This window comes from Salvelinus namaycush, chromosome 14 (assembly GCF_016432855.1).
Source record: "Salvelinus namaycush isolate Seneca chromosome 14, SaNama_1.0, whole genome shotgun sequence".
Taxonomy (NCBI): Eukaryota; Metazoa; Chordata; class Actinopteri; order Salmoniformes; family Salmonidae; genus Salvelinus; species Salvelinus namaycush.
In genome coordinates this window covers 18,694,977-18,707,477 of record NC_052320.1, presented here as the reverse complement: position 1 = coordinate 18,707,477, position 12,501 = coordinate 18,694,977, and the positions used below count along the sequence as shown (strand labels likewise).

Below are 12,501 nucleotides of genomic sequence, written 5' to 3'. Positions count from 1 at the left end.
ATGGGCAAGACAAAATATTTTAGTGCCTTTGAACAGAGTATGGTAGTAGATGCCAGGCCCACCGGTTTGAGTGTGTCAAGAACTGCAACGCTGCTGGGTTTTTCATGCTCAACAGTTTCCCGTGTGTATCAAGAACAGTCCACCACCCAAAGGACATCCAACCAACTTGACACAACTGTGGGAAGCATTGGAGTCATCATCGGGCCAGCATCCCTGTGGAATGCTTTCGACATCTTGTAGAGTCCATGCCCCGACAAATTGAGGCTGTTCTGAGGGCAAAAGGGGGTGCAACTCAATAGTAGGAAGGTGTTGCTAATGTTTTGTACACTCAGTGTAGGTAGCGATATCACTGGTCACAAGGAGAACATTGACTAAGGGGCGGCTAAATTTGACCAGCACAATTATAATATATTACAGTGCGAATATTGAGAGGGCTTTGCCGCTGAGGTGAAATGTTGATGACGCAGAAAGATAGAATGCCGTTTGCAGTTTTAGTACAAATTACTACAAAGGTAAACAGCTGATGTTACATTATGATGTTATATTAATCGGTGCACCTCTATGGATGTAATGCTACAATCTCATTACTAATAAACCAAACCTTTAGTAGTGAATGTAATACAAACGACATCTTTTGACACAATTAATTAGATCAGAAAACAAATGATGTATGAAAACTGACCAAAGCTTTTCACCTCCTTATGCTGCATAATATTTACATCTTTCCCTTTTCGGTAGATGGTAGAATTGTACACCGAGACTGGAATAACGCTTGTCGAGGGAATCCCTCCTGGAATTGACATAATTCTTTTGAACATACTGATCTCAGTGCAGTGTAACATTCTCCTCTGGGTCAGCTATAGATGTACTGCAGATGTTTCTCTCTTCTGACCCTAACATTGGTTCATTTCGGCTATTAATCTCTTCATTTGAGCATCAAACTTCCTTCCAACCTGCTGCACTTCTTTCTCTCTTCATTGTCGACTCCTGCACAAACTTCCTTTTTCTTTTTTTGGGGGTATAGCTTTGAGTGCTTAAACTCTGTTGTCTGTAAACAAAGCAGAGAATAGAACAAATCAAATCAGGTGAGAAAATGTCTCAAAACTGTAGTTGGGTCGTTCCACGAAATGAGTGACTTTTGAGTCCCTTTGATATTTTAAGTAAAAATTGTTCACCAATGTTAGATTCAATTAAGTGACCTTTAATATAGACCACATGGAGAATTCAATAAATCAGATTTTCAATATGAATAAAGACTTGCTAAAGTGCCAAAATTCAGCAATGTGGTTCAGATTGGCACCCTCTGTGACTTCTAGGAAGATTTTAATCCACTTAACCCCAACATTTCTCCAAGTTTCCACCATCATTGTAAAGCCCTAGTTATTTTGTTGCTTTGACAAAGTAATTTCTGAAGATGCTTATTTATTTAATGTGATTAGTGATTCACTTACATCTGTCCCTCATATTAAGGTCAACCCTGTTACGTGAACTTAACTCTAATCTTTTTGTCCATTTTCTGGTGTTTTGTGGTGGAAAACCGAGCAGGTCAAGCACAACACATCCACCCTATTACCCATATACAGACAGGATAGAAATGCAAAAAATGTATAATAATTGTGAAGCTTGCATTGCTCATCCCTGTTTCACACAACAAGCTTCCATTTCCCCTGTCAAAAGGGGATTTATGGCTGATTTAAGATGAAATCATGAACCTTGTTACTATCTCCCCTGTTACTTTTTTTGGCACGTAATAGGCACTTACTATAGTCATTTTTATTTATTTAACCTTTTGCGATGGGAAAATGTGTTTTTTTATGAAAATTAGGTGAAATCAAATGTTATTTTCTTTTTACGAAATTCATTCTCTAAAGGCACCGAATTGGTGGAACGACCCAGTTCATAGCAAAGCTGCAACCTTATCTAAATCACCCACCAGTGGGCGCTGCTGTGTGCTGCCTGGTGCTCTTGATGACCAGAAAGATGGTGTAGGCGTCATAGGCAAACAGGATCCCAGCCAGCAGGCCAAACACCTAAGGGAATGGAAGAACTGTTAATATAAACATATTCTAAGCACCAAGTTCTACTTTTCAGTGATTAATTGGTCTGAAGTATTGGAGAGCTGAAGAAGCAGGCAATTTGAGATGCTCTAGTTTGTTTCTATTTAAAAATCTCAGGGTGGTTAGACATTTGACTCACCCCTCCTGCAATACGGGCGCCGTCCCCGGCTCCACCAATCACACAGATCAGAGAGGTGATAAGGTACAGGGCTGCACCAATAGTAGCACGGATAAAATCCTGAGAGGAATAGACCAACATTAGTGAATGATTGTCCTTCTAATGGCAATTGGAAAGTCCTTGTGTTACTGTCTGTTTTTATGTCTGTGTGCTTCTCTTTCTCTGTGTGTGTGTGTGTGTGTCTCTAGGTATGTGTGTCTAGGTGTGTGTGTGTGTGCATGTGTGTTTGTGTGCGTGTGTCTGTGTAAACATATATACTGTACTCACACTCCAGACCCAGTGGACCACCTGGAAGGACTTGTCCATTTCCGTCATGAAGACGACAAAGAAGATGGTGGCTAACACCATCTCACAGATGGCCACTGCAGAATAACCTCCATACAATGACGCAGCATAGCAGATTAGGATGATAAAACTGATGAGCTGAAAGAAAATGACAGACAATTAATTTGGGGGAAAGGTAGAGTGAGAGAAAGAGGAGAGAAAAAAAAGCCTGCATGAAAATATTCAGTGTAATATGTTTATAAAGGTACTTAGAAAATGCCAAATCTGTAGGGCAAAAATTGCTTTTATGCTCAATTAATCTGTAGCCGAAATGCTTGAATTTGGGATGTTATTCATAACATTTCCTTTTTAGGAAATTACTGCTACGTATCCCAGAATCCTTGGGGAACGTCTCGCTGTAGTTTACAACAAACTAACAATTTGGCTCCAGATTCCTCCCTTTCCTTTGAATTAGCAGTTCAGGTTGAATGACATGATTAAAACTCATCCCAGACAGCAGATCAGCAGTGATAGGAACAGTCATCTCAGAGTCATTTCCACCACATGAAGATGGTGTGACGGTTGACTTAAGACCATATTTTATCCACGATAGTCTTCTACTCCAAGACCCAGGCTGAGTGAGACCAGGGGGCAGCAATGTCAAATGGACAGACACCATAACTGCCATGTCACACACAAACACTAGCATCTCCCACATCAAACAGGACACAATAAACACAGTCTATACGGGGTTAAAGACCCTGTGTTGACACAACGAAGTACACAAACAACCGAGGCTGTCACAAAACACATGCAACAAAAAACATAGTAGCCAACAGAGCCAATCAGTTTAAAGGCCTATATCACACTGAGTAAGATCCCCAGTGCTGGGATTGATATTTTTTATCCTAAACACGCATGTCTTTCTTTAACATGTTGCTTTAATTTTATCTACAGAGGGGTCTGTACCAAGTCAAGAATGCATTTTTCCATCAGAAAAAAACCCAGCTGGCATTCCCTTCAGTCCATTCCAGTGAAATAGGGTCAGTGTGGAGAGTACATAAACTTGGACAGCCCACAGTGTAGCAGCAACACCAGCCCTTACTGAATCTCTCTATTGTTGCTGCTGTTGAGCTATGATTCTGGGTGGGTAGATATATTTAAATACAACCACAGACAGGTTTTGAAAGAATGGTCACATTTCATGGTGCCACTTGACATCACAAAGCCTTTGTGAGGATGACAAAGATGTTACTGACTTAGATGTTCAGGGAAGATATTGGAGATTGTCAACTTTGCTTGCAATTGCAAAGCTACCCTTTTTTTATTTGATTTGTCACAGAGCAGTAAGCCAAGTTAGGGCAAACCCAGTCAAAAGCGTGGTAGTAGCCTACAGATGATGCAATAAACTGCCCCCCCCCCCCCCCTCCCGGCACACATCAGTGCTTCGTGTGTTCCAGAGACTGGCACGAGCTGCCTCTGTGCACTTGTGGGGTGGCCGGGGCGAGGGGCCTACACAATGAGGCTCTATTCTGTTCTGGCCTCAGCCAGCTGCTCTAAGGGGAACCGGCTAATGAAGAGGCCGTCACATGGAGAAAAACCCACTATCCAAAAGCCCTTCACAACAAAAAAGGGCCTGCGATGTTGACATCTCACTGTTACACCACAGGAAAAACTGCTCCGTTTCTGACCAGACTGAAGACCCAGATGGAATCTGTTCAGTCCTCCTATGGAAAATGACCAACATTTTGTCAATGATTACAGTCAATATATTAACAAACTAAAACAGGAACAGAGTGGCAACCAAAAACACAGAGAGATGTAACTATACACACAATCTCACACAAAGAAATGCCAGGAAAAGTTCAACTGATGTTTCAATGGAACTAGCTTCTCTGAATAGTATCGGGATGAGGCAAAATACAATTTCTAAGCACAGTAATAAGAACAGAATAAGCTACTGCAATGCCTACATCACTCAGCTTACATGGAAGCGATTGCTCATCATCCAGGGAGTGTCACACTGACTATGTTTCACTTTGACATTAGCTAGCTTCTCACAGAGCATGTTCAAAACCAATGAACCAATTCATTGTTTGCGCTACAAAGGTAAAAAGCATATCAAACATTCTTCGTCCCAATTCAGTTTAAATGTGAGAATTGGCAGAACAATCTGAGATAGCTCCAAAAATATTTTTGGTATGCTGGCATGGAATCACCCTTTTGGAGTATGGCTTCCATAGGCCCATTTAAGTTCAGAAGCCAAGAACCATAGTGTCAGAGTGTCAATCCTTTACAGTACATGGGGTTACTATGAAACATTGGGTGAGGAAATTAGTATTTCCCGACTGATTAATGATGGCAAGAGTTGTCTTCTTGTGTATCTCACATCACATGATCCTCCTCTCCCTGATGGAGTATTCTTTGCTCTGTATGAACTACAGTATGTAAACTGTCTGAGACACCTACCATCTCTCGTCCTGTGACTTTCATACTTTCTCCCGGGCTGTTGTGATGTTCCACAAGGGGGGGGTCATCCACCTGACCTGTGTCTCCAGCGAGGTGTGAAACTGTCCTTGAATGCCAAGCCAGGTCAATAAGAGTTGCAAGCTAAGCGATTCCTGCATTCTTTATCCCAGGCTTCAGCAACCTCACACATCCTCTGGAATTTCCATTACCTCTGCAAAGCACTGACTCTTAACATGTGGTGAAACACTGACCTCCGGGATCTGAGTCTAGGAACCCCCTTGCTAGAATAAACTCTACACATACACTACATGACCAAAAGTACCTAAATCATGGGCATTAATATGGAGTTGGTCCCCCTTTGCTTCTATAACAGCCTCCACTCTTCTGGGAAGGTTTTCCACTAGATGTTGGAACATTGCTGCGGGGACTTATTCAGCCACAAGAGCAGTAGTGAGGTCGGGTACTGATGTTGGGCGATTAGGTCTGGCTCGCAGTCAGCATTCCAATTCATCCCAAAAGTGTTCATCTGTCAAACCCAGATTCGTCCGTCTGACTACCAGATTGTGAAGCGTGATTCATCACTCCAGACAACGCGTTTCTATTGCTCTAGAGTCCAATGGCATTGAGCTTTACACCACTCCAGCCGACGCTTGGCATTATGCATGGTGATCTTAGGCTTGTGTGTGGCTGCTCGGCCATGGAAACACATTTCATGAAGCTCCCAACGAACAGTTCTTCTGCTGATGTTGCTTCCAGAGGCAGTTTGGAACTCGGTAGTGAGTGTTGCAAACGAGGACAGAAGATTTGTACGTGCTACGTGCTTCAGCACTAGACGTTTGCACTTGACAATAACAGCACGTTCAGTTGACCGGGACAGCTCTAGCAGGGAAGAAATTTGACGAACTGACTTTTTGGAAAGGTGGCATCCTATGACGGTGCCGTGTTGAAAGTCACTGAGCTCTTCAGTAAGGCCATTCTACCACCAATGTTTGTCTATGGAGATTACATGGCCGTGTGCTCGATTTTATACACCTGTCAGCAACGGGTGTGGCTGAAATAGCAGAATCCACTCATTTGAAGGGGTGTTCAAACTTTTCTATATATGATATATCTATTTTCAGAAAAGGTCAATTATCTTTGACTGTTTAAATAACTTATGAAAGAGATTGGTGTGTTTTTTCACCACCTAATCATGGAATGGGGTTGTTCAATGACAGAAATGTATTTGGTTTAAATCTATCACTTGATGGTTTCATTTCAGAGAGACAAATGATCATGTTTTGCGGCAAAGCGCTATATATCCGCCTCACTCTCAGAGAAATAAGTAGCACTGCTAGGTTTTACCCAGTCAAATAACAAATAACATTTTTAATAAAGAACTGTACAAATGATACATTTGTGACATCAATACGAAACAATCTTTTTTTAAATTAATTAAAACAGTAATATGAGATCTGTATGTAAAATAGCGACATTCATTTTAAGATCGCTAGGTGAGACAACCACATATAACAGTCAAATATACAGGATACAAATATTCAATTCCAGCTAAACAATGGATATATAGTGTTTGCAACAAAACCCATTTTAATGGATATCTAAAATACTTGAATAAAAAATCTGAGTACAGTAATATTTTACACACACATGAATGCACCCATAAGCAATCATTTCTGATGAAAAAACACAAATGTGAAAAATTGGAGGATATAGTGTTTCAGAAAGAAACTCTTAAAATTCTAGAACTTGCTAGAATTATAATCTATTCTGTTCCATTTTATGAGAAAGCTCAGTCTGTGAGTTACTACCCCCTTTAGAACAGAACACCTATCATACTCAATAGTGCTTATCCTGTCTAGCCCCGGGGTTCCGCCAGCGGAACTCCTCCCACATTCCACTGAAAAGGCAGAGCGCGAAATTCAAAAAATATTTTTTAGAAATATTTAACTTTCACACATTAACAAGTCCAATACAGCTAATGAAAGATACACATCGTGTGAATCCAGCCAACATGTCCGATTTTTTAAATGTTTTACAGGGAAAACACAATATATATTTATGTTAGCTCACCAACAAATAGAAAAAAGCAGACATTTTTCACAGCACAGGTAGCATGCACAAAATCAACCAAACTAACCTAGAACAAACCAAAGAAACCAAGAAACAACTTCATCAGATGACAGTCTTATAACATGTTATACAATAAATCTATGTTTTGTTCGAAAAATGTGCATATTTCAGGTATAAATCATAGTTTACATTGCGGCTACAATCAGAAATTGCACCGAAAGCAGCCAGAATAATTACAGACACCAACGTGACATACCGAAATACTCATCATAAAACATTTCTGAAAAATACATGGTGTATAGCAAATGAAAGACAAAGATCTTGTGAATACAGACAATATTTCCGATTTTGTAAGTGTTTTACAGCGAAAACATAATATAGCATTATATTAGCTTACTACAATAGCCTACCACACTACCGCATTCATTCATCAAGGCACGTTAGCGATAGCAATAGGCACGTTAGCGTTAGCGAATAAACCAGCAAAAGATATTAAATTTCACTAACCTTCATAAACCTTCCTCAGATGACAGTCCTATAACATCAGGTTATACATACACTTATGTTTTGTTCGAAAATGTGCATATTTAGAGCTGAAATCCGTGGTTATACAACGTAGCATAACGTAGCATAACGTGCTAACGTAGCATCTTTTCCCAAGAATGTGCGGATATTTCTATTAGACTCTCACCTATTCTGACCAAATAGCTATTCATAAACATTACAAAAAAATACATGTTGTATAGGAAACGATAGATCCATTAGTTCTTAATGCAATCGCAGTGTTAGAATTCTAAAAATATCTTCATTACGACATAAGACTTAGTTATGGTAAGGGAATAACCAAAACCTGAGCGCAAAGCTACTAGTACACAGTTCGACAGATATATGAAATAGCATCACAAAATGGTTCCTACTTTTGCTGATCTTCTATCAGAATGTTGTACCTTTGGTCCTTTGTCCAGAAGCGTCTTTGTTTGGATTCAGAACGTTCTTTTTCCCTCTTGAATTAGCAAGCACACTGGCCATGCGGCGCTAAGCTCTCCAACGTCAACAAAGTCAAACAACGCAACACAACTAACGTCCCGAATAAATTTCAATAATCTAATGAAACTATATTGAAAAAACATACTTTAGGATGATATTGTAACATGTATCAAATAAAATCAAAGCCGGAGATCATATTCGCCCATAACGACTGGTTTCCAGTAGGCAATAACAGGTCCCAACACGCGCCTTGCAGAAAACAGAAAATGGGGGACACGTTGTTCCAAGAAGGCTTATTCAACGTCAGACAGAGATAATCAACTCCTTTTTCCTCTCACTTCCTCTTGACATCCGGGTGAAGGTGTATGACGTGCAAGTATAGCCATACCTATCATGCCCATTTATAGGCAGTCACTTGAACAGAACATAGATTTCAGACTTTCCACTTCCTGGTCACAAAGTGTGCTGCCAAATGAGTTCTGTTTTACCCACAGACAAAATTCCAACGGTTTTAGAAACTAGAGAGTGTTTTCTATCCAATAGTAATAATAATATGCATATTGTACGAGCAAGAATTGAGTACGAGGCCGTTTAAATTGGAGACGTTTTTCCCCAAAAGTGAAAACAGCACCCCCTGTCCTCTTAACTTTACAAAAGGAGAGATTCACCAGTGCTGATTTCTTAGGGCAGTGAGAACACTGAGCAACAAGATAGGCAATCAGTATGCATGCAGCAACTCCACCAGAGTAGTGGGATAGCCCTCTTCAATGCACTTAGACATGGGTAACAAAGACCCCAAAGGACACTTACCCTACAATACATCTCATGGATGTAGAGCACATTAAAAGGGGTCTACTGTGTACAAAAACACTTGGCCTGCTTGAAGTTATTCATGTCTATTCCTGGAGTGCCTTTACATACATCCTGGTTAACTCAATCCAGATGGGTTTAGCATAATGTTGAAAAAAAAAATAGTTTGATTGGCCTGTGCATAATTTTGGATGTCATCTGCAGTGCATTCCTCTTTCCATCAAACCATGTACCCACTTTGTCTCTCTCTGGTTGTGCTCAACAGTTGTGTTTGTTCTACATTTGATGGGCTCCTGTGTGGCGCAGCGGTCTAAGGCACTGCATCTTAGAACGATTCCAGGCTGTATCACAACATAGGGCAGCGCACAATTAGCCCAGCGTTGTCTGGGTTAGGGTTTGGCCGGGGTAGGCTGTCATTGTAAATAAGAATTTGTTCTTAACTGACTTGCCTAGTTAAATACAAAAATATAGGCTGGATTTCAAATGTCCATATATGATTGGACATAGGCTACAGTTTGCTGAAAGATGATTAAATAAACCTTTATTTGAATTTGGCCACAGTTACATGCTGACCAGACCAGACAAGTCGCGTGTGCGAGCACTGCAAAATAAATGTACTCATACATGTTATTCAATTATTGCACCCACACTGCTCGCGCACGTCAGCGAGCTCATGCGTGGCCAGGTCGCTAAAATAGAAATTGGTTCTATTTGTGACGCTCAACATGCTGCAAGGTACGTCCTCTCCAATCAGGTTTTTAGAAGCATATACCCACGTGGGGGATTGAAAGATGAACTTAGGTTCATTCCGGTCAGTTGTAGTAATGCTGTAAAGTTGGTTGCCAACTGCCATATAAAGTCCAAAGAAGAAAAGCCATATAAAGTCCAAAGAAGAAAAAGAAGCCTGAAGGAAGGAGGAGAGATGACGAGAAACAAATTCGGTTTACAGTTTTATCTGTGGATTAATTGTCAAAGCATTTCAGGTAAAATAACAACCCAATGTTTATATACCAGGACAAATAAACAAGCAACAGCAAGCTAGCTAGCTAAATTGGCATAAATGTTTAATGCTTTTTGACCTGTCCCCAAATTAATATAATTGGTTCAGTGTTTGTTTTGATATTTCAACCTGCGTGTCCTGATCGCTTCTGGTGTAGGTGAACAAAATCAATGTGCACGCAATGGTGCACGCGCGTCCAGTTTGGTCCAGATGTCCAGTTTGGTCAGCTTGTTAGTCTACATAACAAGGTTTTCATATTTTTTTTAATTCTTATTTGTTTTTCTATTTTTATTTGAAATTCAGTTTAGTTTAAGTTAGTTTTAGACCTGTTTTGCTAGTTTATTTATTTATATTTTCATTTCAGTATTAGGGACAGAAAGCATGCGTGGGTAACAAGATCCCAATTTGACTTAAGATTCTGATGATTATCCACATTTATCCAAAGTCAAATCCAAAGTCAAAGTCGGTCCAAACATCAAATTTCATAGGCGTTTTCAAAAGCCTGATTTGCTGCTGCAGCTGCCACTCCTTCATGTGGCTCCTCCTACAATAATTCCAAATGTTTAAATGAAGGATTAAGGTTTGGAATATCCCCATGAAATTGATTGAAATTAAATGGTTGGTATGCAGATGCTGCATGGACATTTCACCAGTAAAATTTGAAGAATTATTATTATTATCATTAATTGACAATGAGAAATGTGAAGGGAGGGTGACCACAAAAAAATGTATTGGTAAAGTAGAGGTAAAGAAAAACATGCGCAGAACGTGATTCGGATGTCCAACTCCGGGTAAAATTGATCCAGGGGGGCGGGGCAGTTACCTAGAAGCCGCAGCCTTAATTTATGAAGTCAACCTCAATGTGACTTAGATTTAAAATGAATATTGTCGAGACAGGTTTAAAAAATATGGTGGAAGGAAAAGCTCTCTAGCCCATATACTAATCCATTGCTTTTTAAATTTAGTAGTACATGTAAGAATCAAGTTAGCTACCTAGACATTTTTTTCCCTGTTAGCTAGTGATAGCTAGTGATAGTGATGCATAAATTAGGCCTATTTGAAACAACGTCATCTCCTGACCACATTTTTAACAGCCACATTCAGTAGCATGAAACCCCCCTAAAGCTTGAAACTCCCGTTACAGTTTAGATTTTTTAAAACATTTATATCTGAACATAATTCATGGTGGTTATTTTATTTTAGTTCGTTTGGGGGTCAAAGATAATCATTTCAGTATAGTTTTAGTTTTTTTAGATGGGTTTGTTAATTATTTTATTTCAGTTTTTTTTTTAAAGATTAGTTTGCGTTTTAATTTCAGTTTTAGTTTACTATAATAACCTTGCTACATAACGGAGCATTAATGAGCACAACATCAAAGAGAAGGAGTTTTACACATTTACAGCTAGGTAGTAAATGTGTAAAATTTCTTCGGCATGCCAACTCCTTATCAATCTTAGGGAGAGGTCTGTCATCCTTCCATGACTAATTGTCACACATAATCATAACTATTATGGATATCCTGTAGTATGTGACCCTATGTGCCAAATAAGGGGAGATTCACGCACAACACCACATTAGAAGTGACAGGTGGAAGCTCTTAACCCTTGGCCTACAAACCCAGCCCTTGGTCTGGCCCCTACCTCCAAGCGCACATGGTTCTCATTCTAGTTCCAGTTCCTCTAAGTCCAAATAACTGTGTCAACGATTTTAAAATGGCTCCATTCATTATCATGCTATGATCAAATCATTGGAATAACATCATGGAAATACTCACAGATCTGTATAGCAAAAACAGCTGTAGGTAAATGAACTACGCCCACATAGCCTATTCAGTTATGATCTAAGATACATTTTTGTAAACTAGTAGGTTTACTTATTGCTTAATAGAGGCCTATGCTAAGGATATGAATGCAAACCTAAAGTAGTATGTCATCATAACAAGGATATATTCTAGGGAATTATATTATATTTCTACAACAGAGCTTTCATTCATAGTTTGGAAACTCCTAAATAGCAGTAAGTTTAGGTTGCAGCAGTAGTCTACTCCTTGTGTGAGGCTTTAAGAGTAAATGGAAACAAACGTACTATTTCTGCAGCAAGAGTAGTTCCTTTTCGGGTCCTCACGTAGCCATTCAGTTTCTCCAGGCAGCCCGCAGCGACACTGGCCTCTGTATCAGCCATAATGAAATTAAATGTATAATTTACCAGCTAAGTATAACGGCTGATATTGCAGAACTCAACGAAGACACAAGTTACATTCAGTAGGGAAAAAGCGGACTGCTGTTGCCTCCTAACTTCGGGGTTTTTCTTCTCTCCAACTTGCGACTCCTTCGAATGGGTGAGTAATAGCAACTTCCTGGACTAGAGAACAAAATTGGAAGGAGGGAGTAAAGACGGGCAAACGGGGCGTTGGCTTTAACTTTTCTCTAGAGATTTAGGTGGTGGTGGTGGTGGTGGTGGTGGGGGAACGGAGGTGGGTTTGCTCCAACTGTTGCTGTGATTCATAACTGTTGCTGTGATTAATTTATGGAAGTTATTTATCGTTCATTAACATTATAGCCATCAGCAATATGTTTTCTCAAGTTCAGTGGGCAGAAACTAATGGAAAGCATTAGACATATCCTATGCAGTTGCTGTATGACAAGCCTCTATTTGCTTTGGCAACA

At 39.8% G+C, this 12,501-nt stretch overlaps 1 protein-coding gene across 1 annotated transcript; it reads right to left on the bottom strand.

The window, feature by feature from the left end:
* Positions 1–477: 477 nt before the first annotated feature.
* On the bottom strand, positions 478–12,236 carry plp2 (proteolipid protein 2). Its single transcript, XM_039008115.1, has 5 exons — positions 11,921–12,236; positions 2,503–2,658; positions 2,197–2,295; positions 1,934–2,030; positions 478–1,048 (listed from the first exon to the last, which is right to left on the bottom strand). Exons 1-5 carry the CDS (start codon positions 12,014–12,016, stop codon positions 1,035–1,037), a joined length of 462 nt encoding a protein of 153 aa, XP_038864043.1. The 5' UTR covers positions 12,017–12,236; the 3' UTR covers positions 478–1,034.
* Positions 12,237–12,501: the final 265 nt, after the last annotated feature.